Source organism: Acanthochromis polyacanthus, chromosome 22 (assembly GCF_021347895.1).
Source record: "Acanthochromis polyacanthus isolate Apoly-LR-REF ecotype Palm Island chromosome 22, KAUST_Apoly_ChrSc, whole genome shotgun sequence".
In the NCBI taxonomy this organism is placed as follows: domain Eukaryota; kingdom Metazoa; phylum Chordata; class Actinopteri; family Pomacentridae; genus Acanthochromis; species Acanthochromis polyacanthus.
The window spans coordinates 5120442-5148353 of record NC_067134.1 but is presented as its reverse complement, the minus strand read 5'-3'; the positions used below and the strand labels follow the sequence as shown (position 1 = coordinate 5148353).

Below are 27912 nucleotides of genomic sequence, written 5' to 3'. Positions count from 1 at the left end.
TTTCAATGGGAAACGAGCAGATTCCTCCTCCTGCAACTCTTACCTTTGGCAGGAGGAGGAGTGCACTCATTTCCCATTGAAATGCACTGGCGGAATCCCAGAATCAGGCAGCCACTTACCTCTGGTGTGTGTGTGCCCTAAACAGATAGTTCACCAGTTTACTTGAAATGTTAAGGATTGCAAAGTGTGTATTTAAAAGAGCTTGTATTTTATTTTTCTATTTTATACGATCACAGACTGTTATTTGAAGATGTTTGTCAAAGTTTACTTGAAATTTTATGGATTGTATTTGTTTAAAGTGTGTATTTAAAAGAGCTTGTATTGTTTGGGACCAATAAAACTGACACTTTGTATATCTTTGCTTCTGTGTCATTTATAAATGCTTTATAAAGCATAGATAGTCCTCACTTTAGATGGGCTCACGGAATATACTTAACTAATGAGTAGTAACCGCATTAATAAGTTATTCATTGAGTATGAATATGTGTTTGTAGATCATATACTAACACAGTTGCTAACCCTTTATAAAGTATTAACAACTGAGGTTATCAATGAGCAACAAAACATTTTTTAACCAGATTCATTAAGTGCTTAGTAATGCATAATAAATGCCATACAGAGCATGAATTCATGATTAATTAAGCACGTATAACTAATTAGTTACAAATGATGAGTTAATGATGAATTAAGCACTTTACTAATGTTTAGCTAATGCTTAATAATGTGTTAGTTGAACATTTAAAACTGTCTTTACTCATGCTTTGTAATGCATTACTAATGGTGAATTCATGATGAGTTCATGAGGATTTAAGGATTAACTAATGCTTAAATTATGCTGAACCAATGCTTAACTAATGCTTAATAGTGTATAGTTATTATAAAGTGTTACCCCAGATTGTTTTAATTTGCCTCAGTGAAAGCCAGAACGTGGCTGTATGGATGGACAGAGCTGATAAAATGGCTCATAAGGCCAAAATGTTTCAGTTGTCATTTACTAACCAAAGTTGTTGACGACAGTAATGGTAGTCAAATTGGTCCTGCTAGCTAAACCACAAGGTATACTCCGTTATATTAATGGAGTTATTGTACAGTAACTGTACAAATATCAGTGCTATTGCTGTTAGATGGCACTTACCGGTACGTTGCATTTATGCGTTGTGAAAAAAGCTCTGATGACGGTTGCTTTTCTTTTTGACATGTTCATTGGGTATTTGCTGAGATTTCATTAATGAAAGCAGGCAAAAGAATGAACGGCCGCACGCCGGTTGTTTAGGAGGCGGTAAACACAACGTAGCAAAATCGAACTCTTCCAAGAAACACCACAGAAGACGACGAGGTCATGACCCGGATTATCCATCCATGGCAGAATTTCACTTGAATTAATAAAGAAAATAATGATAACTATAATGACAATAAATGTTTCCAGTCTACAAACAAGAAAGGTAATAAAAGAAGGCTTCATATTGTGATATTTTCTTCTTCCGCTGCTTATTTACTGGGTTTTTGCTACAGTTTGAGTTGAGTTTGAGTCATGAGACAGATTTATCGTGGTGGCTTTTTTGGAGAGCTGGCTTTCTGTGTTTTTGTAATTTTTCCTTTTACTCCTTGAGTTGCTTTGTGCTACAACTGTTTGATTTGAGTGGGAATGGCTGGTTTGGCTTAAAGTCAATATTCTCCCAGTGACGGATATACAGTTAGGTTCATATATATTTGGACACTGACAAGTTTTTTTTTTTTTTACCTGTTTACTGAAACATACTCCAATTATAGTGATATAATGGACAAGGACAAAGTGCAGACTCTCAGCTTTCATTTGAGGGTATCCACATCCAAATTGGATGAAGGGTTTAGGAGTTTCAGCTCTTTAACATGGGCCACCCTCTTTTTAAGGGGACCAAAAGTAATTGGACAATTGACCAAAAGGCTATTTCATGGGCAGGTGTGGGCAATTCCTTCATTATATCATTATCAATTAAGCAGATATAAGGCCTGGAGTTGATCTGAGGTGTGGTGCTTGCAGTCGGAAGATTTTGCTGTGAAGACAACATGCGGTCATAGGAGCTCTCCATGCAGGTGAAACAAGAAAATCCTTAGGCTGCAAAAACAGAAAAAAAAAACATCAGAGAAATTGCTACAATATTAGGAGTAGCAAAATCTACAGTTTGGTACATCCTGAGAAAGAAAGCAAGCACTGGTGAACTCAGCAACGCAAAAAGAACTGGACGTCAACGGAAGACAACAGTGGTGGATGATCGCAGAATCATTTCCATGATGAAGAGAAACCCCTTCACAACAGCCAGTAAAGGGAACAACACTCTCTGGGAGGTAGGCGTATCAATATCCAAGTCTACCATAGAGAGAAGATTGCACAAAAGCAAATACAGAGGGTTCACTGCAAGGTGTAAGCCACTGATAAGCCTCAAGAATAGAAAGGCTAGATTGGACTTTGCTGAGAAACATCTAAAAAAGCCAGAATCGTTCTGGAAGAACATTCTTTGGACAGATGAAACCAAGATCAACCTCTACCAGAATGATGGCAAGAAAAAAATATGGCGAAAGCTTGGAACAGCTCATGATCCAAAGCACACTACATCCTCTGTAAAACATGGGGGAGGCAGTGTGATGGCTTGGGCGTGCATGGCTGCCAGTGGCACTGGGTCACTAGTGTTTATTGATGATGTGACACAGGACAGAAGCAGCCGGATGAATTCTGCTGTGTTCAGAGACATACTGTCTGCTCAGATCCAGTCAAATGTAGCCAAATTGATTGGGCAGCATTTCATAATACAGATGGACAATGACCCAAAACACACAGCAAAAGCAACCCAGGAGTTTATTAAAGCAAAGAAGTGGAATATTCTTGAATGGCCAAGTCAGTCACCTGATCTCAACCCAATTGAGCATGCATTTCACTTGTTAAAGACTAAACTTAGGACAAAAAGGCCCACAAACAAACAGCAACTGAAAGCTGCTGCAGTAAAGGCCTGGCAGAGCATTCAAATGGAGGAAACCCAGCGTCTGGTGATGTCCATGAGTTCAAGACTTCAAGCAGTCATTGCCAGCAAAGGGTTTTCAACCAAGTATTAGAAATGAACATTTTGTTTTCAGTTATTTAATTTGTCCAATTACTTTTGAGCCCCTGAAATGAAGGGATTGTGTTTAAAAACTTCTTTAGTTCCTCACATTTTTATGCAATCTTTTTGTTCAACCCGCTGAATTAAAGCTGAAAGTCTCCACTTGAACTGCATCTGAACTGTCATTTCAAATTCATTGTGGTAGTGTACAGTACCAAAATTAGAAAAACTTTGTCTCTGTCCAAATATTTATGGACCTAACTGTACCATGCGGTTTGAATGGGTTGTCATGGTAACAGCTTGTGCTCCAATGTAACTCCAGCTATGGTCCTCAGTGACCCCTCGTTTATTCTTTTGTATTCAAAATGGCTTAACCTTTATCTTATTTGCAATGAAGAAAGTTGAGTGGTTCGTTTATGTGCTGTCCCTGAGCTGTAAATCCTGTTGAGATGTAGGTGGTCTATTTGACATGCTGATTTCAACATGAAGTTCAACATCGTTAGGGGTTCGTAATTCATGTAAAAGTGTCGGCACAGCTCTCAAGTGGGTTTTATTCAATACATGACAATTACTTAAAACATGAAATAACTCTTATGCATTTTATAGTAGCATACCAAAAGCAACATCAATTACAGTCATCATCCCAAGCACTTCTCAAAAGTCACTTTTGCCAGTCTCCATCCCCCCCACTTTTGAAAACAAACTGACGCCCTTGCTCCCAATATTCAATATCAGGTGTGTTTTCGGGTCATTTTGTAAAGTTTACTTTTGCAGGGGCACATTTGCTGTTTTCAATCAGTCAATTCAGTTGCGTTGAGTTTCGTTTCTACACGGGGGGCCTGTATTTCCAATAAGAGGAAATATTCCGTTTACATCAGAAATTACACAGTTAATGAGAGGTGACAGAATTTACAATCATTGGTCATTATATTGGGGTTACTTCCATTTGTATGGAGGCTACTTTGACTAGTTTCAGCACACATCTTTCATTCAGCACACATCTTGTCCAAAACACACTCAGTGAAAGCTGCTGGGCTTGTGAGACACATTTAATAGTGCCCGACCAATTTATCAGCCGATTATAGCCCTTTTCAAAATAATCGTCATCGACCGGAATTTTGCCTTTTAAATGCCGATATATTCTTACTCCGTCATAAAACAGTAAATGCTGTTAAGTGTCGGAGTCATGCAGAATGATGTCCTTTCACCGTTTGTCCAATACATGGAGTTCTGACTCCATTCAGAAAATACTACAACATGACACAGGCTGGAACAGCAACTCACTGTGTGTGCTGTTATGGAGGAACATTAGTGTCGTACCATTTGTGACCATTATATATTTAAACCGCGACGCTGTCAAAGATGACAAGTATTACATCTGAGAAAGGTTCTCTGGTGTATATTTTGGCTCATAGGAGTCATGACTTCATGGCAAAGAAAATAATGGAGTAGAGAAAATGTGATTTAAGATTAAAGGGCATCAGTGGGGTGCAGAAATAATGTTGTGCCAGTAACTTAACCTGTACTATAACCTACCTCTAATTTGCAGCAACAAGAAGTACAAGACAAGGTGTATTTCATAACTCATTCATATAGTGACACTTATTTAAGGCTATATAATTTCCCAGAGGTTTAATGCTTTGTTGCATGTATTTGTTCTTGAAAATTTCTCTCTGTTGTAAAGTTAAACAAATACTCAAGGACAAAGTATTGTAAAACAGTCAAATGTTCTGCCTGTAGTTCAAAACTTTGTTGTTGTAGGCATTAAGGGACCAAAAAAAGAAGCTATTTTATTCATTACATCTTCTAAATTAATCGGCGATTAATCGGTCATCGGAATATTTTTTGCCAAATATTGGAATCGGCATCGGCCTCAAAGAATCCATATCAGTCGGGCCCTAACGAGTGTTAAGTGAATATTTCATGATGTTGAAAGTAAAGTCAGGCAGTGGTTTGGTATTGTTTTTCATTCCTCAGTGACTGGTAGCGATGTGGAACTAACCAGTCTGGAGGTCACAGCAAAGCCAATCAGGTCTTCTGGAGGGCCACAAGCTCGCAGCTCTTTTTCCACAGCTTCACCTGCAGCTCGGAGTCGTAGGAAAGATCGGAGGACTGCGTCTTCACGCCGTTGTACAGATAACAGCCCCCTACTCCCTCCATCTCAGCAGCAGCCGCCGCATAGATGGATACGGACGCTCCCTCTGCTGGAGTCTGAGGAGGAAACAGAACAGGTTACTGGGGAGTCGTGTGGTAACCAAAAATGGACGGTGTTTCAGTTTGGATTCAGCAAATTCTTACCTGCACAAACAAGTTATTTTGTTTATGACAACTGATCATTAGCTTAGCGGACTTTCTGAAATTGCTATATACTGTCGTTCAAAAGTTTGGGGTCAACCAGACAATTTAATGTTTTCCATGAAAACTCACATTTTTATTCATGTGCTAACATAATTGGACAAGGAGTTTCTAAACATCAATTAGCCTTTTAACACCATTAGCTAACATGGATGGTTGCACAAAATGTTCCTCTGTACCCCTATGTAGATATTCCATTAAAAATCAGCTGTTTCCAGCTAGAATAATCATTTACCACATTAACAATATCTAGACTGGATTTTTGATTAATTTAATGCCATTTTAATTTTTTTTAAAAAAGCTTTTCTTTCAAAAAATAAGGACTCTTCTATGTGACCCTAAACTTTTGAACAGTACTGTAGCAGGGTTTCTGCAGAAATCAGCCAGTCAAATTTAATGCTTTTTGATGCCATTTTAATACTGTACTGTAAAAATTTTAATGCCATGATTGTGAACTCAACAAATTACAAGGGTTTGTTTTTTGTAAAAGATGATTTTTATATGAAAACTGTCTCCTCACTTCACTATTTCTGAATCTGGAAACCACTCCTGACCACCCACGGGCTGCAGTCATTCTCTGAATTCCAAGTTTTCTAGCTATTTCTGCATTTTCCCATTTCCCAGCTCTCCTCTACTTTCCAAACATGCAGTTTTTGGCAATTGTACCAGACCAGCTGGAGCACTTCTTGCAATGCTTTGGCATGTTTATGCAGATGCACATATCTGAAAAATTGCAGTCTATAATTATATATTATTATTATCAAACATTTTTTTTGCCATATACATTTTTATTGAAGATTTTTTTAAAAGTTATACAGCTTCAATACAAGAAATTATTGACTTTACTCTTCAGTATTATAGTTTTTGTGTTTTTTTTTGAACAACAAGGAAAAGAATGTAAAAAATGAATAAATAAAATAAAATGTGAAAGAGAAGAAAAAAAAAATTACAATTCAATAGAACAGGGCCTTCCAAGAACAGTGCTTCACTTATAGAATTTAGAAGTATCATATTTTGGTGGTCAGTTAAATGGTAGTGCAAGGGACTCAAAAGTTAGTCAAGCCATCTGACAAGTCCAAGTCCTTAACAAATTCAATAAAGGGTCCCCATATTCTTTCAAACACATATTGCTTCGATTTACGGATATACGTTATTCTTTCGAGAGGTAGGCTGGACAACATCTGCTTTAGCCACTGAGAGGCTCTCGGTCCGTTAATATTTTTCCAATTCAAGGCTATACATCTTTTTGCTATTAATGAGCTAAAGTCGATAAAACTAGATTCTGTTTTAGTAAATTTATGTTTTTCTGGATATAGAGCCATTATGAATAATCTGAAGTCTAAAGTCAACTGTTTTGATAATATCTTTTCTATATATTTTTTTATTTCTAACCAAAAAGTTTTTATTTGGCTACATTCCCACACACAATGTATCAACGTACCTTTTAAGCCACATTTTATACATATATCTGGAATATTCCTGTTATACTTGTTTAGTTTCACAGGTGTTGTATATGTACGCATGAGCCATTTAAATTGCAATATCCTAAGACGACTATTAATTGACATTGTATGGACTTTACTACATGCCTTTTTCCAATCCTGTTCGCTAATAGATACTGATAGATCTTCATTCCAGGAAATTATTTTCTTACTGGAGTTTTCAGATGTACTGTTCATTAGTAAATTGTAAAAGTCTGAAATAATACCCTTTCTCAAATCATTCTTTATTAACAGTTTTTCTAACTGTGTATGGGGAATTTTGCTAAGACACCCTTGCTTGGCATTAACAAAACTTCTTAACTGTAAATGCTTGAAGTAGTATTTTTTCTCCAAATTAAACCTAAACTTTAGCTCATCAAAAGACATAAAATCATTTGACTGTGTTGAATAAATGTCATTAATTGTTTCAAGTCCCCTTGATGCCCATTTTTTGAACATAACATCTGCCCTTCCAGGTGTGAAGAGTTGATTTCCCCAAATCGGACTGAACAGTGATATGGGGTTTGACTCCTTCAGATATTTTTTAACATTAATCCAGATTCTCACCATGTATTTCAAAATTGGATTTTTTATCTGTTTTAGTACATTTTTAGCTTTGTCAGAATATAGAAACATTGGTAGAGGCAATTTTAAATTATATCCCTCCATTTCAACCCAATGAGTACTCTCTTTTTTGAGAAATAAAATGTCATTGAGCGCAATTGAGCAGCCCAGTGGTACCAAATAAAATTGGGGCATTTTAATCCCCCTCCATCAAATGGTAAATAAAGGAGGGAAAGGCGAAGTTTTGGTTTACTATTATTCCAAATAAAATTGGTTATACTTTTTTTTAACCATGTGAATAAATCCAGAGGAGGTGGTAGAGGAATATTTTGGAACAAATACAACAGCTTTGGTAGTACCATCATTTTTAGAACATTTACTCTTCCCATCAGTGAAATTGGCAGCTTCATCCACCGGTCTATTGAGGTGTTAATTTCATCTTTTATTTTTCATAATTAATTTTAACAATTTGCTCTATATTTGGCACTATTTCTATCCCTAAATACTGAAACTGATTCACGACTTTAAAATTAAAGTGCATTATTTGTGAAGTAGGGTTAGCTCGATCTACTGAGTTTAGCAATAAGATAGATGACTTAGTGTGATTCACTTTATAACCGGAAATATTTCCAAATAACCGAATTACTTCCAACACTGCCGGAATTGATAAGCTGATCTTTGATAAAAAACAAGATTACATCATCAGCAAACAAAGAGATCCTATGTTCTGTTGGGCCAATAGTAATTCCGCTAATCTGAGAATTTGATCTTATAGCTAATGCGAATGGCTTGATAGCTAATGTATAAAGCAGGGGGGAAAGGGGGCAACCCTGTCGACACCCTCTCTTTATTTCTATAGGCTTGTAAAAAACACTGTTTGTTAAAATTTCTGCTGTGGGGTTTTTGTAAAGTATCTTGACCCACTTAATAAAGTTGTTACCCATGCCGAATCTTTCAAGTACATTAAAAAGATAGGGCCATTCTACCCTATCGAAGGCCTTTTCAGCATCCAGCGATAGAAGTGCCGTATCTTTTTCTTCTTTTTTATAGTAAAGAATATTTAAAACCCGTCTTACATTATGGAAACCCTGCCTCCCACTTACAAAACCATTCTGATCTTTATTTATTAAATCTGGGAGAGTTTTTTGAATTCGTCTTGCTAATAATTTGCAAATTATCTTTATGTCAGAGTTGAGAAGACTAATAGGTCTCATATTTTCACACCTGTTGGGGGGTTTGCCCGGTTTTGGAAGAAGAATAATTAATGCTTGATTTAATGTGTTAGGAAGAGCTTCCTCTTCAAAAGTTTCTTTTAGCATATCTAAAAGCGGTATTAACAGCTTATTTTTAAATTTTTTATAAATGTCAATTGGAATGCCATCGGGCCCTGCTCGTTTACCTGAATTGAGTCCATCAATGGCAAGTGCAATTTCTTCCTTACTCACTGCTAAATCTAAATCTGCTTTAACATCATTTGGTATAGTTGGAATATTTAGCATGTTTAAAATATCATTAATATCCTGTTCGGTACCTTTTTTTTCTGCTTCATACAAATTTTGGTAATATTCCCGAAAGGCATTATTGATATCTTTTGGATTCACAATGGTTTGGCTTTTGTCAATAATAGAGGTTATCGGTACCTTTGCTTCTAGCTGTTTAATTTGCCAAGCCAGTAATTTTCCTGTTCGATCACCTTGCTCATAAAATGCTTGATTCAGTCTTAAAAGACTGGCAGCTGCTTTATAGCTTGATTGTTTTTCATCTTCAGCCCTTAAAAGAATTAGTTCCTTTTCAGCTTCAGGATCCCTTTTTTCATAGACTTTCTTTTGAACGTTATTTATTTTATTTTCCAAGAGCAATTTGTCCTTTCTTGCTTTCTTTGTTTTAAAACCAATATAGCTAATAATGTGCCCTCTTAGATATGCTTTAAAGGCATCCCATTTTGTTCGAGCCGATGTTTGATTAGTATTTATCTCAAAGAATTCATCTATTTGCTTACCTATATAATTGACAAATTCCTCATCTTGTAACCATTTGTGTTGGAATCGCCATCTAGGGGGATCTGTTGTCATATTTTCATCACTATACACTAAACTACATGGCGCATGATCTAAAATTCCTATATTATCATATGAGCAATTTTTTATTTTGAATGACAATTCAGAAGAGATTAAAAAATAATCAATTCGTGAATATGTCTGAAATGTTGCAGAATAACAGGAGTAAGCTATAGTTTGCTGATGAAGTTCTCTCCAAATATCTAATAATTTTAAATCATTCATAAATCTTTTGATAGTTAACCTGGTGATGTGATGTGATTGGTCAATACCTGTAGATCTATCCATATTCGGAATAAGAGTACAGTTAAAGTCGCCAGCAATTATATATTTGCCCGGCAGTGTTGTAAGCAATAGAAATAGATCTTCGTAGAACCCTGAGTCATCCGAATTAGGACCATAGACATTTACCAAATTCAAGTTTTCTAATAGCAAAGACCCTTGTATTATTAAGTATCTGCCCCGTTTATCTTTAATGACATTATTTACACAAAATGGAACTGATTCATGAATTAAAGTCATAACTCCTCTTGCCCTGGTAGAAAATGCCGCTGTAAATACATTTCCCTGCCACCTTCTTCTTACTCTTTTTTCATCCTCCTCCATTAAATGCGTTTCTTGCAGAAATATGATTTTAGAGTCCATATCTTTTAGTTTAGTCATAACTTGTTTTACCTTTTTAAATCGTTGAATTCCCCTGCAATTCCAAGTAACTAATTTGATATCTTTTCCACATACCATTTTAGCTGTTCATGTTAATTTTAATCACCAATGAATACTACTATACTCAACAAATTTAGAGTCACATTTTTTGTAATAGTATAAAAATACACAGTTTTTCTGAGAAGCTTAACATGGCCCAACAATATACAAACCACACAAACACAATAAATTGAACAAACACCTCTCCCAATTTCCCACCTCTGCAGGTTACCCACCCTCCTTTTTGAGTCTCTCGTTACTGCGTATGCCTGATCCACTCAATGTGGAGCAGTCTAACCACGCTCTTAACCAAAATAAACCAAACAAAACCGCTGCCGTTCGTGCTTTTTAGCAGAGTTTTTGCTAACCTTTACCGCTCGTAGACATTAGGTTACACATAAGGAAACAACCGTAAAACTCTGAAACGTCTTATACCTTTTGGATTACCTCACATATTGTGGAAAGATTTGAAATAATAACTAGAACCTAGTGCTTTGTGCAAACTAAAGAAAGTGATGTTACCATAGAATCGTATTACTCACTACCGGAGAGAAGTCATTTTAGTCCAACGTTTAGTTATCTTCTCCTTTGTTCTGAATCTAATTTATCCATACTTGTGCCTCCGCTGGGGACGTAAAAGCAAAAGTCTTTTCTTTGTAAGTCACCAGCAGCTTCCCTTGATGTGTTACGCCATTCCTCAGACCAAGTTGACACAGCTCTTCTCGTACCGTAGCATACCGTTTTCGTAGCTGTTGCACACTTGCTGCAAGATCTGCGTAGAACCGGATCCATTGTCCATTGTAGCGAATGTCCCCTTTTGCCTTCGCTGCCACCAAGACAGCCTCCTTGTCCCGGTAGTTGAGAAATTTCAAGATCAGTGTGCGTGGGGAAGCGTTGTCCTCTCTCCTTGGGCCAATTCGATGCGCTCTGTCAATTAGCATCGGGCTCTGGGGGGTGATGTTCAGGATTTCTGGTAACCACTTTTCCAGAAACACACACGGGTCTCTTCCTTCAGTCCCCTCGGCTAAGTTGATGATCCTGACGTTGTTTCGTCTTGAACGTGTCTCTAAAGCCAGTACTTGGTTCTCCAAGCTTTTCTGTTTTGTTTCCAGTGAGCTAACTTTAGCACGCAAAGTTACCACTTCGTCCTCGTTGTTAGAAATGCGTGCCTCTGCTTGGGACACTCGTTCAGAGCAATCCTTGATATCTTGACGTATGTTATCCAGATCACATTTAATGGCCGTCACTATGGTTAATATTTCGTCCACTTTGCTGCTCTGGGATCGCTCTTCTCCTCCCGTTTCCCCCGTCACCATTACAGATATGTTGCTATCGCTAGCTTTAGCATTCTGCGTATCATTTCGAAGTCCGTATTCCGTTAACTTTGGTTGTTTAGTCTTTTCTGCGGTTTCCTGAGTATTTTTAGAACCCTTAGGAGGCATAGTTCCGTTGTGTCAAAAATAAGATCACTAATCTGCGGCAAAGGATAAATAATTGTGAAAAAAGCAGCACGAACAGCGGAGCGGTGAAAAACACGTCCTCTCACATGGCGGCCATAACTGGACTCCTTTATCAAACATTTTTCTTGAAAACTTCAGAAAGAATTTTAATGCCACTAAGAATCAAATGTGATGATTTTTAATGCCATTTAAGGCCTTATTTTTGCAAAATCAATTTAATGACTATTAATGCTTTTTATTGCCCTGCAGAAACCGTGTGTACATTGGGCAACTTTACACCCAGTTTGATTCATTGCTTTGTTTGAATCAAACATTCCCCGATACATCTCCAGCTATTCGTGTCTAACAACGTGCTGGTGTGAAAAAAGCCAAAGCTGCAAGTATTATGTTCTCAGCTTGTCCATCCAAAACCTGAAAATGAGACAGGAACCGGAAGACATCGTGCCTCCGGCTTTGTCTGTCTTTATACGAGTTGCTCTTCTCAAAGGATGAGTCAGTCAACACGTACTCTGAACAGTGTCTTCGCCACAGGCTTCTTCAGCGCTTGGGCGAGGCTCCACAGGTTGACGTATAAAGCTGTGTCTACCATGCCGAGGTCCACGGCGTTTACCGTCACAGCGAAGCCGCCGGCTGTCAGCTGCTCCTGCAGGAAGTAGGTGAAGAGGACCAGAGCCAGTTTGCTTTGGGAGTAAGCACCATGGGAGCTGTAGCAGATCCTGAAGACAGGGAGGGGAGCATTTCATTAGGTTTGATTCAACTTTATTCAGTCCCTCCAGGAATTCGTGATGTTGCAATCGCATGAATTCCACTTGTTGATTTAACCCCTAAAACTCTTTTCTTTCTTTTTTTTAACTTTTTATTTTGATTTTTTCAATTTAACAGCAGAACTTTAAATGAGACAAGGTCAGTGCTGTAATACAAAAAAAGGGTACAAAACATAATGCATACATAAATATTGCTGCAAATGATGCAGATGCACATCCAATATACATTCTACACTGCAAAGATAAAGAAAAAGACACAGAATAACATACAGAGCAATATGTACACATACATACACACACACATACATACACACACACACATATACATATATATATATATATATATATATACACACACACACACACAGGGACCTCAGTTTGGAAAATATGAGCTCCCAAAGTTGGACAAGATTTTTAACTGGCTATTTTTGGTGGCAAAAATCTCAGCGTGGGACATGTACCAGAGACCCCAAATTTTTCTACAAGACAGTTTCATCTGTCTTCTATCACTGTACAAAAAAGCAGCAGGGTTACATTTGTAGTTACTGAGATATTCTTACTCAAAATGGCATGGGTAATGTCAAAATCGTTTTTTGCTTTTCAGTACTTTAAAGTGGGATACAAGTATTAATAGTCATTTCAATGGTAGTATTATGTATGTTTTGTTCTTTTTGAAATGCTAGTTGTTAAAGGTGACTACCTTCAAAAAATGTAATGGTATAACTTAGGTATACCTAAGTTATAACTTAGGTATAGGTTCCTTTGCTTGTAACATGACATTGTACAATTAAATTTAACATGGTTAATCCCACTGCACTGATACTGTAAAATTCAACATTATTGTTGTATTTTGAAATTAATCAACCATGAGCTCCCTGAATTCAAGTTAGTACATGTAATTTGTATGTGTATGTTATAATTACATGTATGCATTTCAAATGGGTGTCAACAGGTCATGATATCTACAGGTATGGCTCTAAACTAGACCTTGTGACACAAAAAGGGCATTACATTTTTTGCTTTTCAGTACTTTAAATTGGGATACAAGTATTAGTAGTCATTCCAATGGTAGTATTATGAATGTTTTGTTCTTTTTGAAATGTTAGTTGTTAAAGGTGACTACCTTCAAAAAGTGTAATGACATGTTGACACCCATTTGCAATGCATAATTAATGTTGAATAAGTATCAGTGCAGTGGGATTAAACATGTTAAATTTAATTGTACAATGTCATGTATTCTGTCCCTTATATAAGTCCAGACATTTTGTTTACATTTCTGAGTTGGTTTATGTTAATTTGTTCTTTGATTATTTCTAGAATGTACCTTTAATAGGTTGATTTCATGTTGTTTAGAGGTAAACACTGCCGCCTGCTGGCCACGTAGTGTCAATAGCAGCTTACTTTAGATCAAAAGGACTCAGGTCTCCCAGCACATCGTATGGACAGCTACGAGCCGTACCGCTGCTTATCCCCACGTCTCTTGTCCTTAAGAAGGCACAGTCTGTAAGTTTTTCTGTTTAATTGATGCACTTTGAGGGACTAAATGGACTACTTCTTGTCTGTTGACGGATATATTTTGCTCCTTATTCAACCGAGGCTACCTGTTGGTTTGTTGTTATAGCAGTTAGCATGCTACGTTAGCATGTAGCATTTGCTTGTTGACTTGTGTACATACTATGGCTGTGTCCGAAATCGCATACTAACGTACTACTCATACTAAGTGTGACGTCAAAATAAGTATGTAGTGTATGTAATGTGTATTCACATTAGATAGTATGAAAAGACTTAGTACGCGAGAAATACCCGGATGTATACTATATCCAGAAAATTTTTAAGTATGCGCGGTGACCACACTAGTCATACTCAACCGCCCCATAATGCTTTGCGAGCTATCCACCGAAATGCAAGCCTCCGCGGGATATGTGGCCGGACCGGGGCAATTTTTATTTTATTTTATGTGGCTAAGTCGTCATCCGAATCACCCCACAGATTTGAGAAATGTGTTTTCTGATCAACATTTTAAATTTGTCAGACACCTCACAACGTGCTACTGAATGCTAGCAGCTAGTTGCAGCAGCTCGCTTTGCATACAGAACAAGTAGCAGCTACCTCCAGTAGCCTGCAGCTACAATTGAAACGATTCACATAATCTGGCTAATAACTGCATGAGGACTGCTGGCTTGAAATTGCCACATTAATTATGCGACTGTTTGTTAGCGTAAAATCGACCTGAAGCCGGCATTCAGCCGAGATATTTGATAGCCGTACTTCCGTTTTTTGTCGTCGGAGGTTTGAAATGCATGATGGGAAACGGAGTAGCATACTACAGTGTGAACGGTTGGCATTCTAATCATACTTATAGTATGTAGTATACAGTATATACTCATTGAGAATGTAGTATGTAGTACGTTAGTATGCGATTTCGGACACAGCCTATGTCTTTTTTATCGCTACGAATGTAAGTCTGAATCCCCTGTTAATACATGCTGATGGGGAATGTGATCTTTGTGGACTTGTATGGAGGCTGAATGTTTTTTATTCTCTCTCTGTATTCGTTTTACAAAAAGAAAAGGATAATGTGGCACATCAGTAAACACTGCAAAAACGGACACGTCTTCGGAGTCCTTACTGAAGCCATATATGTTTAGCTCGCTGCATAGGCTGAATAGTTACATTTAGCTGAGAGCAGAAGAGTAAAAAGACTACCAATAGTTCAAGAGCATCACTGGGGTCCTGGGACACTGAACTCAAACAACAGCGACATGTCTAACCACGGGGACACCTTAAGTCTGTCGAAAATGGAGGTGAGGTCGGAGTGCCGATCAGTCACGTCTCGCCGGTCAAGCAGCTCAGCGGCTAGCCTGGCCGTAGCACAAGCACGAGCCAACGCCGAAGCTGCCCGCGCCAGAGCAGAGTACGCTAAACGCCAAATGGACAAGGGGGTCGAAAAGGCACGACTTGAGCTAGAGAGGGCTCGGATGGAGGCAAAACTCAACGCTCTGAAACAAGAGGGAGAAGCTGAAGCAGCGCTCGCAGCAGCAAGGGTCCTTGAGGCTCCAGTTCTGGACCAAGATGAGTTTGTGGAGTTACCGGGCGCTCCTGTAAAAATGGATACGGCTGTGAGTTGCACTCAGAATTATGTAGATACCCACTTCCACCATGGGACTAAGTCAGAAGTCGGGTCGAATCACAGTATTGAGCAAAAATATGAAATAGATGACACCCACAACATAGAGCCAAGCATGCCTTCAGCAACTACACATCCATACGAGCATCCCACCAGCTCTGCACCTATGAGGCAGCCCAAACAGTCTCATTTGCCTAGCTACATCAGATTGGATGGTGCCCCGCAGAGTGCGAATTATACAATGACAATTGGGGGGTCAACATTTTTTAGAGGCCAGGGTGAAAAGGGAACCCAGTACAGCGCAGGCGCCTGCTTAAGGTAACAGAAGTCTTGCACAATTCTTACAGCATCATGAAGGTCCAAGGTTTAACAATCTTTATTATTGTTGTTGTTTAATATAGAGAAAAGACATAAAATAAACATATATACAAGAAAACAAAATCATTAAATTTTAACAGATCATTTTAAATATTTACAGAAATCTTACTTGTTTCCAAAAAATGTCTGCATTGTGTACTGTCCTCCTCCTCGTGTCTGCTCACTGTCCTCCTCCTCCTCCTCCTCCTCCTCGTGTCTGCTCACTGTCCTCTCTGTCCTCCTCCTTCTCCTCCTGTCTGCTCACTGTCCTCCTCCTCCTGTCTGCTCACTGTCCTTCTGTCCTCCGTCTGCTTGCTCACTGTCCTCTGTCTGCTCACTGTCCTCTCCTCCTCCTTTCTTGCTCACAATATCTCCCTCTGCCTCCTTAATACAACAGCACATGCATGTAAAATTCACCATGCTATAATGCTCTGTATTTATAGCCTCTATAACAACCACTGAAAATACAGGCTGCATTTTCTTAACTATGTCCTAATTTTCAACTTACTCTTTTTTTGGCACCAAAATAGTGCCTGATATCTTCTCCTTTCCTCTTGACCATGTTGGCTCTGTAAATGAAATCTAATTTGAGTTCAATGAAGTAGTCATAAATTTGGACTAATACAACTATCACAGTCAATCAGTTAATCAGCTTTTAGTACGTTGATTTTAACAGTTCAACTAATCAGCCAGATTATAGTCCTGCATGAAATCTACTGTCATGGAGTGCCTATTATAAAAGCTAATATCAAGGCAAAAGCGTCAATAGATCACCGCTCAGAAGACTATTAAAATTAAATAATATAATTTTGTAACAGACTGACATTGGATTACATGTTGTCTATCAGTTCTGTGTTTTCCTATATTCATAAAGGTGACATACAGGCTGACAGGCCTGTCAGTCATTGAGAGAGAACTGGAGCTAAAAGCTAAAAGTAGTGAGGACTGGTCTTCATTATTGTATGAACGTCAGCCCCCCATTTTCTAACTGCTCATGAGCACCGGTGTAAGCTAACGTAACATTCACACCAGTTGAAGCTAGCATTAACATATTGACATTTACACATAGATACATGATAACATTCGTCTGAGACACCGGACACAATATGAATCCAAATATATTTCGTAACTCCGAAAGTGGGATACTAAATAAAAATAAACTACCTAGATACCAAGTCGTTGATGTCCCGAAACAGCGCAAAGCCAACTTTTTCTCCGTCTACCTCTTTTTTTTTCGCGTGCGCGGCTACTTGGATTTCAGCCAGGCAGCCGGCAACTAACGAGTGACAGTGAAAATGGTATAGTCCACTCTAGGGGTGTCTGTCTGGGTGTGTGTGTTTTAGCACAAGCCTCTTCCTGGCATGAATATGGAAAATACAATACACTGTAATATTTTTGACACTAAAAAGACAGATAAATGTTTCAACCCCCCCAATCTCTTACTTGTACCCCTTTTAGGGGGGTCGAAGTTGTAATTGCACTATGGTGCCCCGTCTACATTGCCACGTCAACAGGCTGACATATCAGACCTTGCTGCCCTTCTCTCACGTCGTGATCTTTTTACAGCAGGACTAAAAGTCTTTGACAATAGACCAGAGATCTACATAGCATGGAAATCTATGTTCCGCAATGCCACTCAAGATCTCAGTCTGAAAAGCAGCGAAGAGCTTGATCTACTCACAAAATGGCTTAGTGGTGAGTCTCTCCAGCATGCCCTGAGACTAAGAGCTGTTTATGTTAACAATCCAGAGGTGGGTCTTCAGCATTTATGGCAAAGGTTAGATAGGACCTATGGATCATCAGAAGTTATTGAAGCTTTTATGTTCAAACGTCTAGAGAGCTTTCCCAGAATCACTCCTAAAGACAGTCACCTCCTGCAAGAGCTTGCAGATCTTCTCTCAGAGCTTCAAGCAGCAAAAAACGAAGGATATTTACCGGGCCTTAACTTTTTGGACACTCCAAGAGGAATAAGGCCAGTCATCGAAAAGCTCCCACACAGCCTGCAAGAGTCGTGGATTAAACAGGGGTTTAAGTATAAGAAAAAATACAATGCTCACTATCCACCTTTCTCCTTTTTCGTCCAGTTTGTGAGTGATCATGCTGAAATGAAAACTGATCCAAGCTTCATTCTACAAAACTGCAACATTACCCACATGAAAGACGAAAGGCCAGCAGTGAGACAAGCACGCTTCAGAGCCCCTCTCATAACGAACAAAACACAGGTTAGTGCAATTAACACTAAATGCAATGCTCACAGTCTAGACCCTGACAAACAGTGCCCAGTCCACAAAAAGCCACATTCACTTGCTAAATGTAGAGGGTTCAGGATGAAGACACTGGATGAAAGGAGAGGTCTACTTAAGGAGCTTTCAATCTGCTACAAATGTCTTTCCTCAACAGAACACAGGGCCAAGGACTGTAAAGCCACTATTCGCTGTTTAGAATGTAAAAGCGATTCACACATTTCTGCCATGCATGCTGGTCCTGCCCCATGGACGATTACAGACTCTCACAACCCCCCAGAGATGCATGGCGGGGAGCCAGACAACCCAAGCCCTACAGTGAGCACCTCCAACTGCACTGAGGTATGTGGACAAGGACTTCAAGGCAAGTCTTGTTCTAAAATATGCCTGGTAGAGGTGTATCCCAGTTCATCCCCTCACAAGAAGAGAACAATGTATGCAATTTTGGATGACCAAAGTAATGTGTCTCTGGCCCGTTCTCCTTTTTTCAGTATGTTTGGCGTGTGTGGAGAGACCCTTCCATATACACTGAAAATGTGTGCAGGCACAATGGAAGAAATGGATCGTAGAGCTCATGGCTTTGTCATCAAGAGTACAATATCCATGCCACTACCAACACTCACAGAATGTAACCAAATTCCAGACAACAGGAGTGAGATACCTACGCCTGAAGCGGCTGCTGCTCATCCTCTGTCATATAGCCACACAAATACCGGCACTTGACCCATCAGCAGAGATTCTCCTCCTATTAGGCCGGGACATTATTCAGGCTCACAAGGTTCGACGTCAGGTAAATGGCCCAAATGAAGCACCTTACGCCTAACAGCTCGATCTTGGATGGGTAATCATCGGAGATGTCTGTCTCTCAGGAGCACACAGACCCACAGTGAGTTCCTACATGACGAATATACTCGATAGTGGCCGCCCCAGTTTTCTCTCCCCCTACGAAAACAGAATCCATGCAAAGCAAAAGTTCATAGAACACCCTGCTTTTGGGGGCACACAAGCTAAAGAGGAGATTGGAAAGCATATCTTTAAATCGACTACAGATGACGACAAGCTAGCACTCTCTGCAGAAGATGAGTCATTCCTGAACATTATGCACAGCGAGTTTGCTAAAGATGACGCGAATAACTGGGTGGCTCCTCTCCCCTTTCATCATCCTCGTCGACGTCTACCTAACAGCAGAGAGCAAGCTCTCAGCCGCCTCTTGTCATTACGTAAGACACTAAAGAGGAAACCAGAGATGAAAGAACATTATGTACAGTTCATGGAAAACATCTTCCATAAAGGACATGCAGAAAAGGCTCCTCCTCTTAAGTCCCAACAAGAATGCTGGTATCTCCCTAGCTTTGGTGTTTACCACCCCCAAAAGCCAGGAAAAATCAGGATAGTCTTTGATTCAAGCGCCCAGTGTGAAAACATCTCTCTCAATGAAGTGTTGTACAAAGGCCCAGATCTTAATCCAACTGCATCTTAATCCAAGACCAACTGCAGCAGGCCAAAACCACCATCATTTGCACAGTTCAGAGAGAGGTGTATGCTGATGACATCAATAGCATGGAACGGGGTGAGTCCATCCACAAACAAAGCTCACTTAGTAAGCTAAATCCCTTCATAGATGCTCACGCAGTGCTCAGAGTCGGAGGTAGGCTAACTAGGGCCCAATTGACAACAGACGAAATGCACCCCATGCTCCTTCCCAGTAACTCAGCTCATAATTAGACACTTTCATGCACAAGTACGCCATCAGGGCAGACACTTTACTGAGGGTGCTATTAGAGCTGCAGGTTTTTGGATAGTGGGTGGAAAGAGAGTCATCAGCAGTGTTCTCTTCAACTGTGTCACATGCCGTAAACTGAGAGGTAAACAACAAGAACAAATCATGGCAGATCTCCCAGAAGACAGAATGTGTGTGGACCCTCCCTTTATATGTGTTGGCCTCGATGTCTTTGGCCCACATGGCCTGTTGCGGTCCGGATAACATGAGGAAATCAAGCAGAGGCAAAGAGATGGGCTGTTATTTTCACATGTATGAGCACTCGGGCTATTCACATTGAGGTAATAGAGTCCATGGACATTTCATCATTCATCAATGCTTTGTGCCGCTTTGTTGCCATTCGAGGTGCTGTCAAACTGTTCAGATCGGACTGTGAGACGAACTTCGGGAGTGCTTGCAGAGAACTCCAAATCGACAAAAAGGGCTGCCAAATCAACACCTACTTGAGAGACAGTGGCTGTGAATGGCATTTTAACCCCACTCATGCCTCTCATATGGCTGGATCATGGGAGCGTATGATAGGTGTAAGCCGGCGGATCCTAGACGCAATGTTGCTGCAGCATGGAAATGCGAAACTCACACATGAGGTGTTGGTGACGTTCATGGCGGAGGTCACTGCAATAGTTAATGCAAGGCCACTCACAACAGTTTCTACAGACTCAGAGCATCCTGAAATTGTCACTCCCGCCATGCAGCTCACACAAAAGGTTGGCTGCCCCCTGTGACTCCTGACCAGTTCAGTGACCATGATCTGTACAGAGCCCAGTGGAGACGAGTACAGTACCTGGCCAACGTCTTCTGGGGACGATGGAAGAGGGAGCTCCTCAGTGGATTGCAAGGTCGTTGCAAGTGGAAGGAACCCAAACCTAATCTTCAGCCTGGAGACGTTGTCTTGCTCAAGGACGGGCAAGAAAAGAGGAATGACTGGCCCCTTGGGTTGATCACAAAGACTCTTCCCAGCCAAGATGACAAAGTAAGGAAGATTGAGGTCAAGGTCATCCGCAATGGAGAACAGAGACTGTACCTGAGACCCATCTGCGAGGTTGTTCTGCTGGTGTCAAAGGACCACTCCTGAAAGACCCCTCATATCCTTTTGAAACTGTGGGTTGGGTTTGTTGGTATGACATCTTACAGATGCAGGCGGGGAGTATTCTGTCCCTTATATAAGTCCAGACATTTTGTTTACATTTCTGAGTTGGTTTATGTTAATTTGTTCTTTGATTATTTCTAGAATGTACCTTTAATAGGAGTAAGGTTGATTTCATGTTGTTTAAAGGTAAACACTGCCGCCTGCTGGCCACGTAGTGTCAATAGCAGCTTACTTTAGATCAAAAGGACTCAGGTCTCCCAGCACATCGTATGGACAGCAACGAGCCGTATCACTGCTTATCCCCACGTCTCTTGTCCTTAAGAAGGCACAGTCTGTAAGTTTTTCTGTTTAACTGATGCCCTTTGAGGGACTAAATGGACTACTTCTTGTCTGTTGATGGATATATTTTGCTCCTTATTCAACCGAGGCTACCTGTTGGTTTGTTGTTATAGCAGTTAGCATGCTACGTTAGCATGTAGCATTTGCTTGTTGACTTGTGTACATACTATGTCTTTTCTATCGCTACGAATGTAAGTCTGAATCCCTTGTTAATACATGCTGATGGGGAATGTGATCTTTGTGGACTTGTATAGAGGCTGAATGTTTTTTACTCTCTCTCTGTATTACAGTTTTACAAAAAGAAAAGGATAATGTGGCACGTCAGTAAACACTGCAAAAACGGACACGTCTCCGGAGTCCTTGCTGAAGCCATATATGTTTAGCTCGCTGCATAGGCTAAATAGTTACATTTAGCTGAGAGCAGAAGATCATGTTACAAGCAAAGGAACCTATACCTAAGTTATAACTTAGGTATACCTACGTTATATCATTACACTTTTTGAAGGTAGTCACCTTTAACAACTAGCATTTCAAAAACAACAAAACAGACATAATACTACCGTTGGAATGACTACTAATACTTGTATCCCACTTTAAAGTACTGAAAAGCAAAAAACGATTTTGACATTACCCATGCCATTTTGAGTAAGAATATCTCAGCAACTACAAACCCTGCTGCTTTTTTGTACAGTGATAGAAGACAGATGGAACTGTCTTATAGAAAAATTTGGGGTCTCTGGTACATGTCCCACACTGAGATTTTTGCCACCAAAAATAGCCAATTAAAAATCTTGTCCAACTTTGGGAGCTCATATTTTCCAAACTGAGGTACCTAGAAAGCTCAAGTTTGCTAAGTTATCACACAAGTTTGTGTAGAATGGAACCCAGGGGTGTTAGAACACTTCTGTGCAGTATTTCTAGTACTTTTAAGGTCCCAAACCCCACTCGTGAGTAGGTATCTCTTAATTTTTAGCATTTTTAGCAAGCCCCCATGGCCTGCAGAGTGTAGGGAAACACCTGGGGATGTTTGTGGGGCACTAGCTACATGCAGAGGCCTTGTTTACCAACTCACAGCTCTCTGGTATTTCTAGAGGCTGAGAAATAACCACTTAAAGATGCAAAAAACACTGGTGAGGCATTTTATAGCCCAAATTCTGAAAATTTCTGACCCCCACAACTCAGAAACTATTTGAGCTGCAGGCCTACAATTTTGCATAGAAAGTACTTTTGTGACTATCTAATGGAATGCAAATTTAGGACTAATTTGAAGATGGTGCAGCAACACCCCCAAGGAATATCTGGTCATTTCACCTGGAATGACCCAGCAGCGAGTTAACACAGCGGTGGCTTTCATTCATTTCGTTCTTGTAAGTGATTGACAAGTGTCATGTCCCGCCCCCGTGATTTACTGATCATTTGGGCTAACTTCAGGCAGCCCACAGGCCTTTGACGCAGCGAGAAAAGGTTAGGCTATGGCGGCCGTTAGCATGAACGAGGTGGATTATTTGCTTTCATGTCCATTTTCCTCAATGTCTTTGGAGGAAAAGCTGGAAGTTAAGAGACTGGGATCACATTGGCCGTCGATGTGAGCTTCTTTTCAAATAAGGTAGGCCCATGTTGACCTGTTAAAGGACTGTGACACCTTGTTTTTGCTGAGGTCATCTGTTGTACTGAAGGCGTGTTTTGCACTACATGTCGCCAAACAGTTGTAATAAGACAGTTGCAGCAGGCTATCTGTGGGCAGTCGTTGCAGTTGGAACACGTTTTGTAGTTGTGTGTGTGTGTGTGTGTGTGTGTGTGTGTGTGTGTGTGTGTGTGTGTGTGTGTGTGTGTGTGTGAGAGAGAGAGAGAGTGAGTGAGTGAGAGAGAGTTGATGTAGAGCATTAAAAATGTATAGTGTACCTGTAATTGATGTAACTGTGTGTATCATAGGTGATGTTCCTTTTGCAGCTGTGTTAACCATTTAATCAGTATTATGCATTTGCTAGCCCACCCAAAAAAATTTCACCACCAGCCTCCACTGTATATATATATATATATATATATATATATATATATATATAGACACACACACACACACACACACACACACACACACACACACACCCACCCTTACATATATACACATGTACACATTCGCACATACATACATATTCATTGCACGTAGGGCCCATTTCCATTCCTCAAAGAACCACCTCAACAACCCAAACAGTTCACATTATCAGGTAATTTCCGACCATGCTCCACCTCCGATCAAAAAGGTCTATTCTCAACTGTAGTGACGCAGTCATTTTTTCCATAAGATACACCTGTCTTAACCTCTGCTTCCACTCAGCCACAGTTGGTGATTTAACATTCTTCCAATTCGCCGTTACAGTTTTCTTAGCAACCAGCAATAAAATATGCAGGATACATATTTGGTCAGCACTGAAAAGGTCGACCAGTATAACACCAAGTAAGTAAAACAATACATTTGAAGGGATTTCTTTTTTCATAATTTTTTCCATTTCGTCTTTAATATTTTTCCAGTATTCAAAGATAACTGGACAATCCCAGAATATGCGTGTATGATCTCCTATTTTACCGCATTGTCTCCAGCATAAAACTGCTGAGGGATCTTTAGCAAATTTTGAAATAGTCAAAGGCGTATGAAAAAATCTGGTTTTGAGTTTCCAGTCGAATATTTTCCACTGCTGACTGTTGATACCTTTATGACTGCTGGTACAGAGTTCATCCCAAAGTTCATCTTCTGTTATGGTATTAGATTCCAGTTCCCATTTCTCCTTAATATTATAAGTATTTTCACAAGAGTCTGATGAAAGTCTTTTGTAAAAATGGGAAACGTGTTTACGTGCTGGGAAATGTTTTTCTAAGATTGTAAAAAAATATTACCTAAAACCCTTTTCAAAGTTAAATATTCAGAGCTTTTAGTTCCCACAGAAACCTTCTCTTCCTGCCTTCAAATGGCTTGAATCAAACAATGTAAAATCAAGCAACACAACGGCAAACTGAAATGTTGAATATTGGAGTAAATCAGTGATACGTGTTTGAAGCAGAAGTCGAGTGTGCAGAAAGTCAGGACTGGTTTCTAAGGTTTGTTCCATGTTGAACCCTGGAAGTCTGGATCTGCGTCTCTGAGACAATCACCAGAACGCTGAAGTTTGAAATGTTCTCTTAATATTTCACGCATGATTTTTCTTCCAGCATATTAAAAAAAAACACATGCAACAGTAAAAACCTGTATTTTCACCAGTGGAAGTCCTAAATGTGCTTATTTTTCTAACTTAACTTGCTTTTTTCCCCCTTTTTAAGCTCTTTTATTATAGTCACAGTTCATTGTAATGATTTAACGACACCAAGATTATAGTCAGTATTTTTAAATTTTAAACTTTATCATGCAGTCAATGTGTAGCTTTTTTGACACAGAAAGTCTAAGCTGAAAAAAATGAAAGACATGCATTAGTTTCCCAAAAAGAAACTAATTAAGGATATTAAACTGAAATAAACCTGTCATCACCACCATACTTTGCCACACCGACTGATTTTTGTAGTTAAAATGTTCCTTACCATAGAAAGCTAATGGTATTATACTGTGAAATTACATGACAGTTCACAGATTTCATATTGATTTCTAGATAAGTTCTCTCAGTGTCTGTAGACTCACAGTCATCCAGCAGCTTTATTGGTCATCTTACCTCTTGTTTAAGTCCTCCATGTCTATAACTCCTGCGTAGTGTGTGGCAGAGGACATACTGACGATTCTGGAACAGCAGCCCTGTTTTCCTGATTTTTTCAGTAAGTCCAGCAGCAGGTTGGTCAGCAGGAAGTGACTGAGGTAATTGAGGCAAAAGTGGAACTCAAAGCGGTCCTCTGTCAGTCTTTCTGGCACCAACATGGTCCCAGCTGAGTGAAAATATCATTGAATCAACTCAAAATGCAACACTAGTGTGATATTTTGTGTATTATGGGTCATTCCAGAGGATGAGGACATTTTATGTTCCAGTCATCAAATTTCAAAGAATCTATGTACAAAATGCGAAAACATCCAATTCTTGTTTAAATGTACTTGTCCCGAGACCAAATCTCAAAAAAAAGAAAAAAGAAAAGAATGTTTGAAAATATTTTTAAAAATACAAAATAATTCTGGAGTTCCCCCTAAAAGGCCATTGTTGTCTTGTCCCACCCTGAAGATGACCAAATTGAATCTTAAAAAAAAAAAAAGTTAAAATGACATTTAAATCTCCTTTTTTGGTCTTTTTTCCCCCCATTGATATCTCTTATAATTATGGGAAGATTTTTTATTTATCAACATAATTTAAATAATAATTATTATGCATGGAACGTGTGTCTTACAACAATCTCGTTACCATGACCTTTTTCACTGGTAGAAGAAGAAAACAGTGGATCACATGATACACTGGAATTGACATCAGTTTCCCAAAAGAATGGGTAGAGCAAAGCTATGACCTCTCTTTTATTTTGCTTATTTTCATAACATTGTCAGCCTTTATTGAATGTCTCACTCTACCTCATGCAACCCTGTTATGCATACTATCAGGATAAGACAAATTCATCTGACTTTTTTCTTGATTGTTTTACATAAGTTTGTCGTTTTGGTCGGCAGTAACAGCTAGCTAAATAATTTCTACTCCTGAGAAAAAGCTAACATTAGCATGGATTAGCAACCTTGTTACTGTAATTAGAGTAGGGTTCCCTTTAAAGTACAGGCAATTTCGGCCCGAAATTTCTACTGAGATGTACAGAAAGTAAATTGAATGCTGTTCTTGAACTGTTTGGAGTACATGCATGGTTGGGGTCTCATTTGAAAGCAGACAACCTGAATTTTCACCCAGTGCAGTCAGAATTACTCTAGGTGCTACTGGCACAGAGTATTTCATGTTGGCACACACTGAATTAGGATGAATTTTTTTCTCGCCTACATTTTTTCCCTAATAAAACACCTGAAAATCAGTGTAGCAGCACTGTAAGAGCTTGAAAACACAATATTGCAAAAGCCTGGGGTCTTACATAGTTCAGGTCAAAATTTCAGAGCAATACTACAAGAAATGAGTGTTTCACACATGTATTTGTACTGATATGCCCCCCCCCTGTCAATGTTGGACAGCCTCTGTATACCCTGTACACAATCTCTACACAATGGTATTACTTCATTTTCACATCATTTTCACATTATTTTCACTCCAAAAACTCATAAAGAACTCAAAAAATCACTTCAGATAGGCTTCAGTGTCGATCACACACACAGATTGAGAGGAATACAGAGAAACAGCAGGTGGAGCCCGGAGCTCACGAATGAAATATCATATAAATCCGCTGGCAGAGGCGGGATTTATATTCAAGCCATTCAGCAAGCTCATTGGCGACCAGGCCTGTCAATCTAACGTTTCCTCCGACGTGATTTGCTGAGAAATAAGTCAATCAAGTGATGTAATCCATATCTGTCAGACTCGGCCATGGTTGGCTGTTTCGCCGTGGTAGGCGGAAACGAGTCACTTGATTGGTTGAAATTCGGTTTGAAGCGGAAGAGAAGCCTTCAGTATCCATTTTGAATCCCGAACAAAGGAAATACGAGCATGTTTGATAAACTTATAATACAAAAATGCACTGAATATGAAACGCACAGCGCCACCACGCGCCGCGTGCACGCCCACGGAGCCGATCGATTTCTGGATTTTTTACTTATTTCGAGACATGTTTTGGCCAAAGTATTATACTGGATTGTTTTCTCTGGATGGCTAAGCTTGGGTTCTGGCCGGTTTTTGTGGATTATCTTCTTTTATGACCAGAAACGAGCGTCCAAACTGCATCGACAGGTGAGCTGTGCACGTTTACGTGACTTGTTGTTTGTTGGACAAATGTGTTTATATTACCCGCTGTGGTAATCACATCTGAAAGTGGTTTATACCGGCGGATTCATGAGAATCTCAGCTTTAGGGCTGCAACAATCGAATATTTTAGTAATCGAGTATTCTATCGAATATTCCGGCGATTAATTGAGTAATCTAATAAAACATACTTTTGCTTAATTAAAGAGCAATTATAAATATGTAAGAGAAAATAAGACATTTCACTTAATAATGAACAACAAATTGGTTTCCTTTTTTAGAAAACAGACATTTTTATTTCACATCACAGATGTATACAAATAAAAATAACACTAAACATAAATTTAAAAAAAATTACTTTCAACTTTGTATTTTCTTTAAAGTATCAAAAACTTAAGACATACATTAAACAAAAATAAATAAATAATAACTAAACACTACCTGTATCTGTGCAACTTCACTTTCAGAACTACAGTTCAGGCATAACATAAGTCATGACAGTTTTCTTACTACTCCTTAGCGGTCTCTCTCATGACAAGTGTGTGAGCAAGTCTTTAAAGGAGCATGTGATTGTAGTGAAGGAAGGTGAGGATGTCAACATGCTCAGGGCTGAGGCTTGCCCTCCTCTTTGAAGCAATGTTACCTGCTGCTGAAAACAAACGCTTTGATGGCG

At 39.3% G+C, this 27912-nt stretch overlaps 2 protein-coding genes across 19 annotated transcripts in view; both read right to left on the bottom strand.

The window, feature by feature from the left end:
• The window catches only part of LOC110972485 (zinc finger protein OZF-like), a 657596-nt gene that overhangs the window by 128551 nt on the left and 501133 nt on the right, over positions 1–27912 (bottom strand). The gene's annotated exons all lie outside the window — the stretch shown is intronic.
• LOC110961818 (dehydrogenase/reductase SDR family member on chromosome X-like) overlaps positions 1–27912 on the bottom strand; it is a 37814-nt gene that overhangs the window by 4703 nt on the left and 5199 nt on the right. Inside the window, exons 2-3 of one of the 2 annotated variants that reach the window (XM_051943056.1) lie at positions 12202–12409; positions 5077–5285 (exon numbers count right to left, since the gene is read on the bottom strand). In XM_051943056.1, the coding sequence (XP_051799016.1) occupies positions 5103–5285; positions 12202–12409 (391 nt within the window). In that variant the 3' untranslated portion in view covers positions 5077–5102. Of the gene's footprint in view, positions 1–3593; positions 5286–12201; positions 12410–27912 lie in introns of those variants that run through there. The other variant, XM_051943055.1, reaches the window with a different exon arrangement.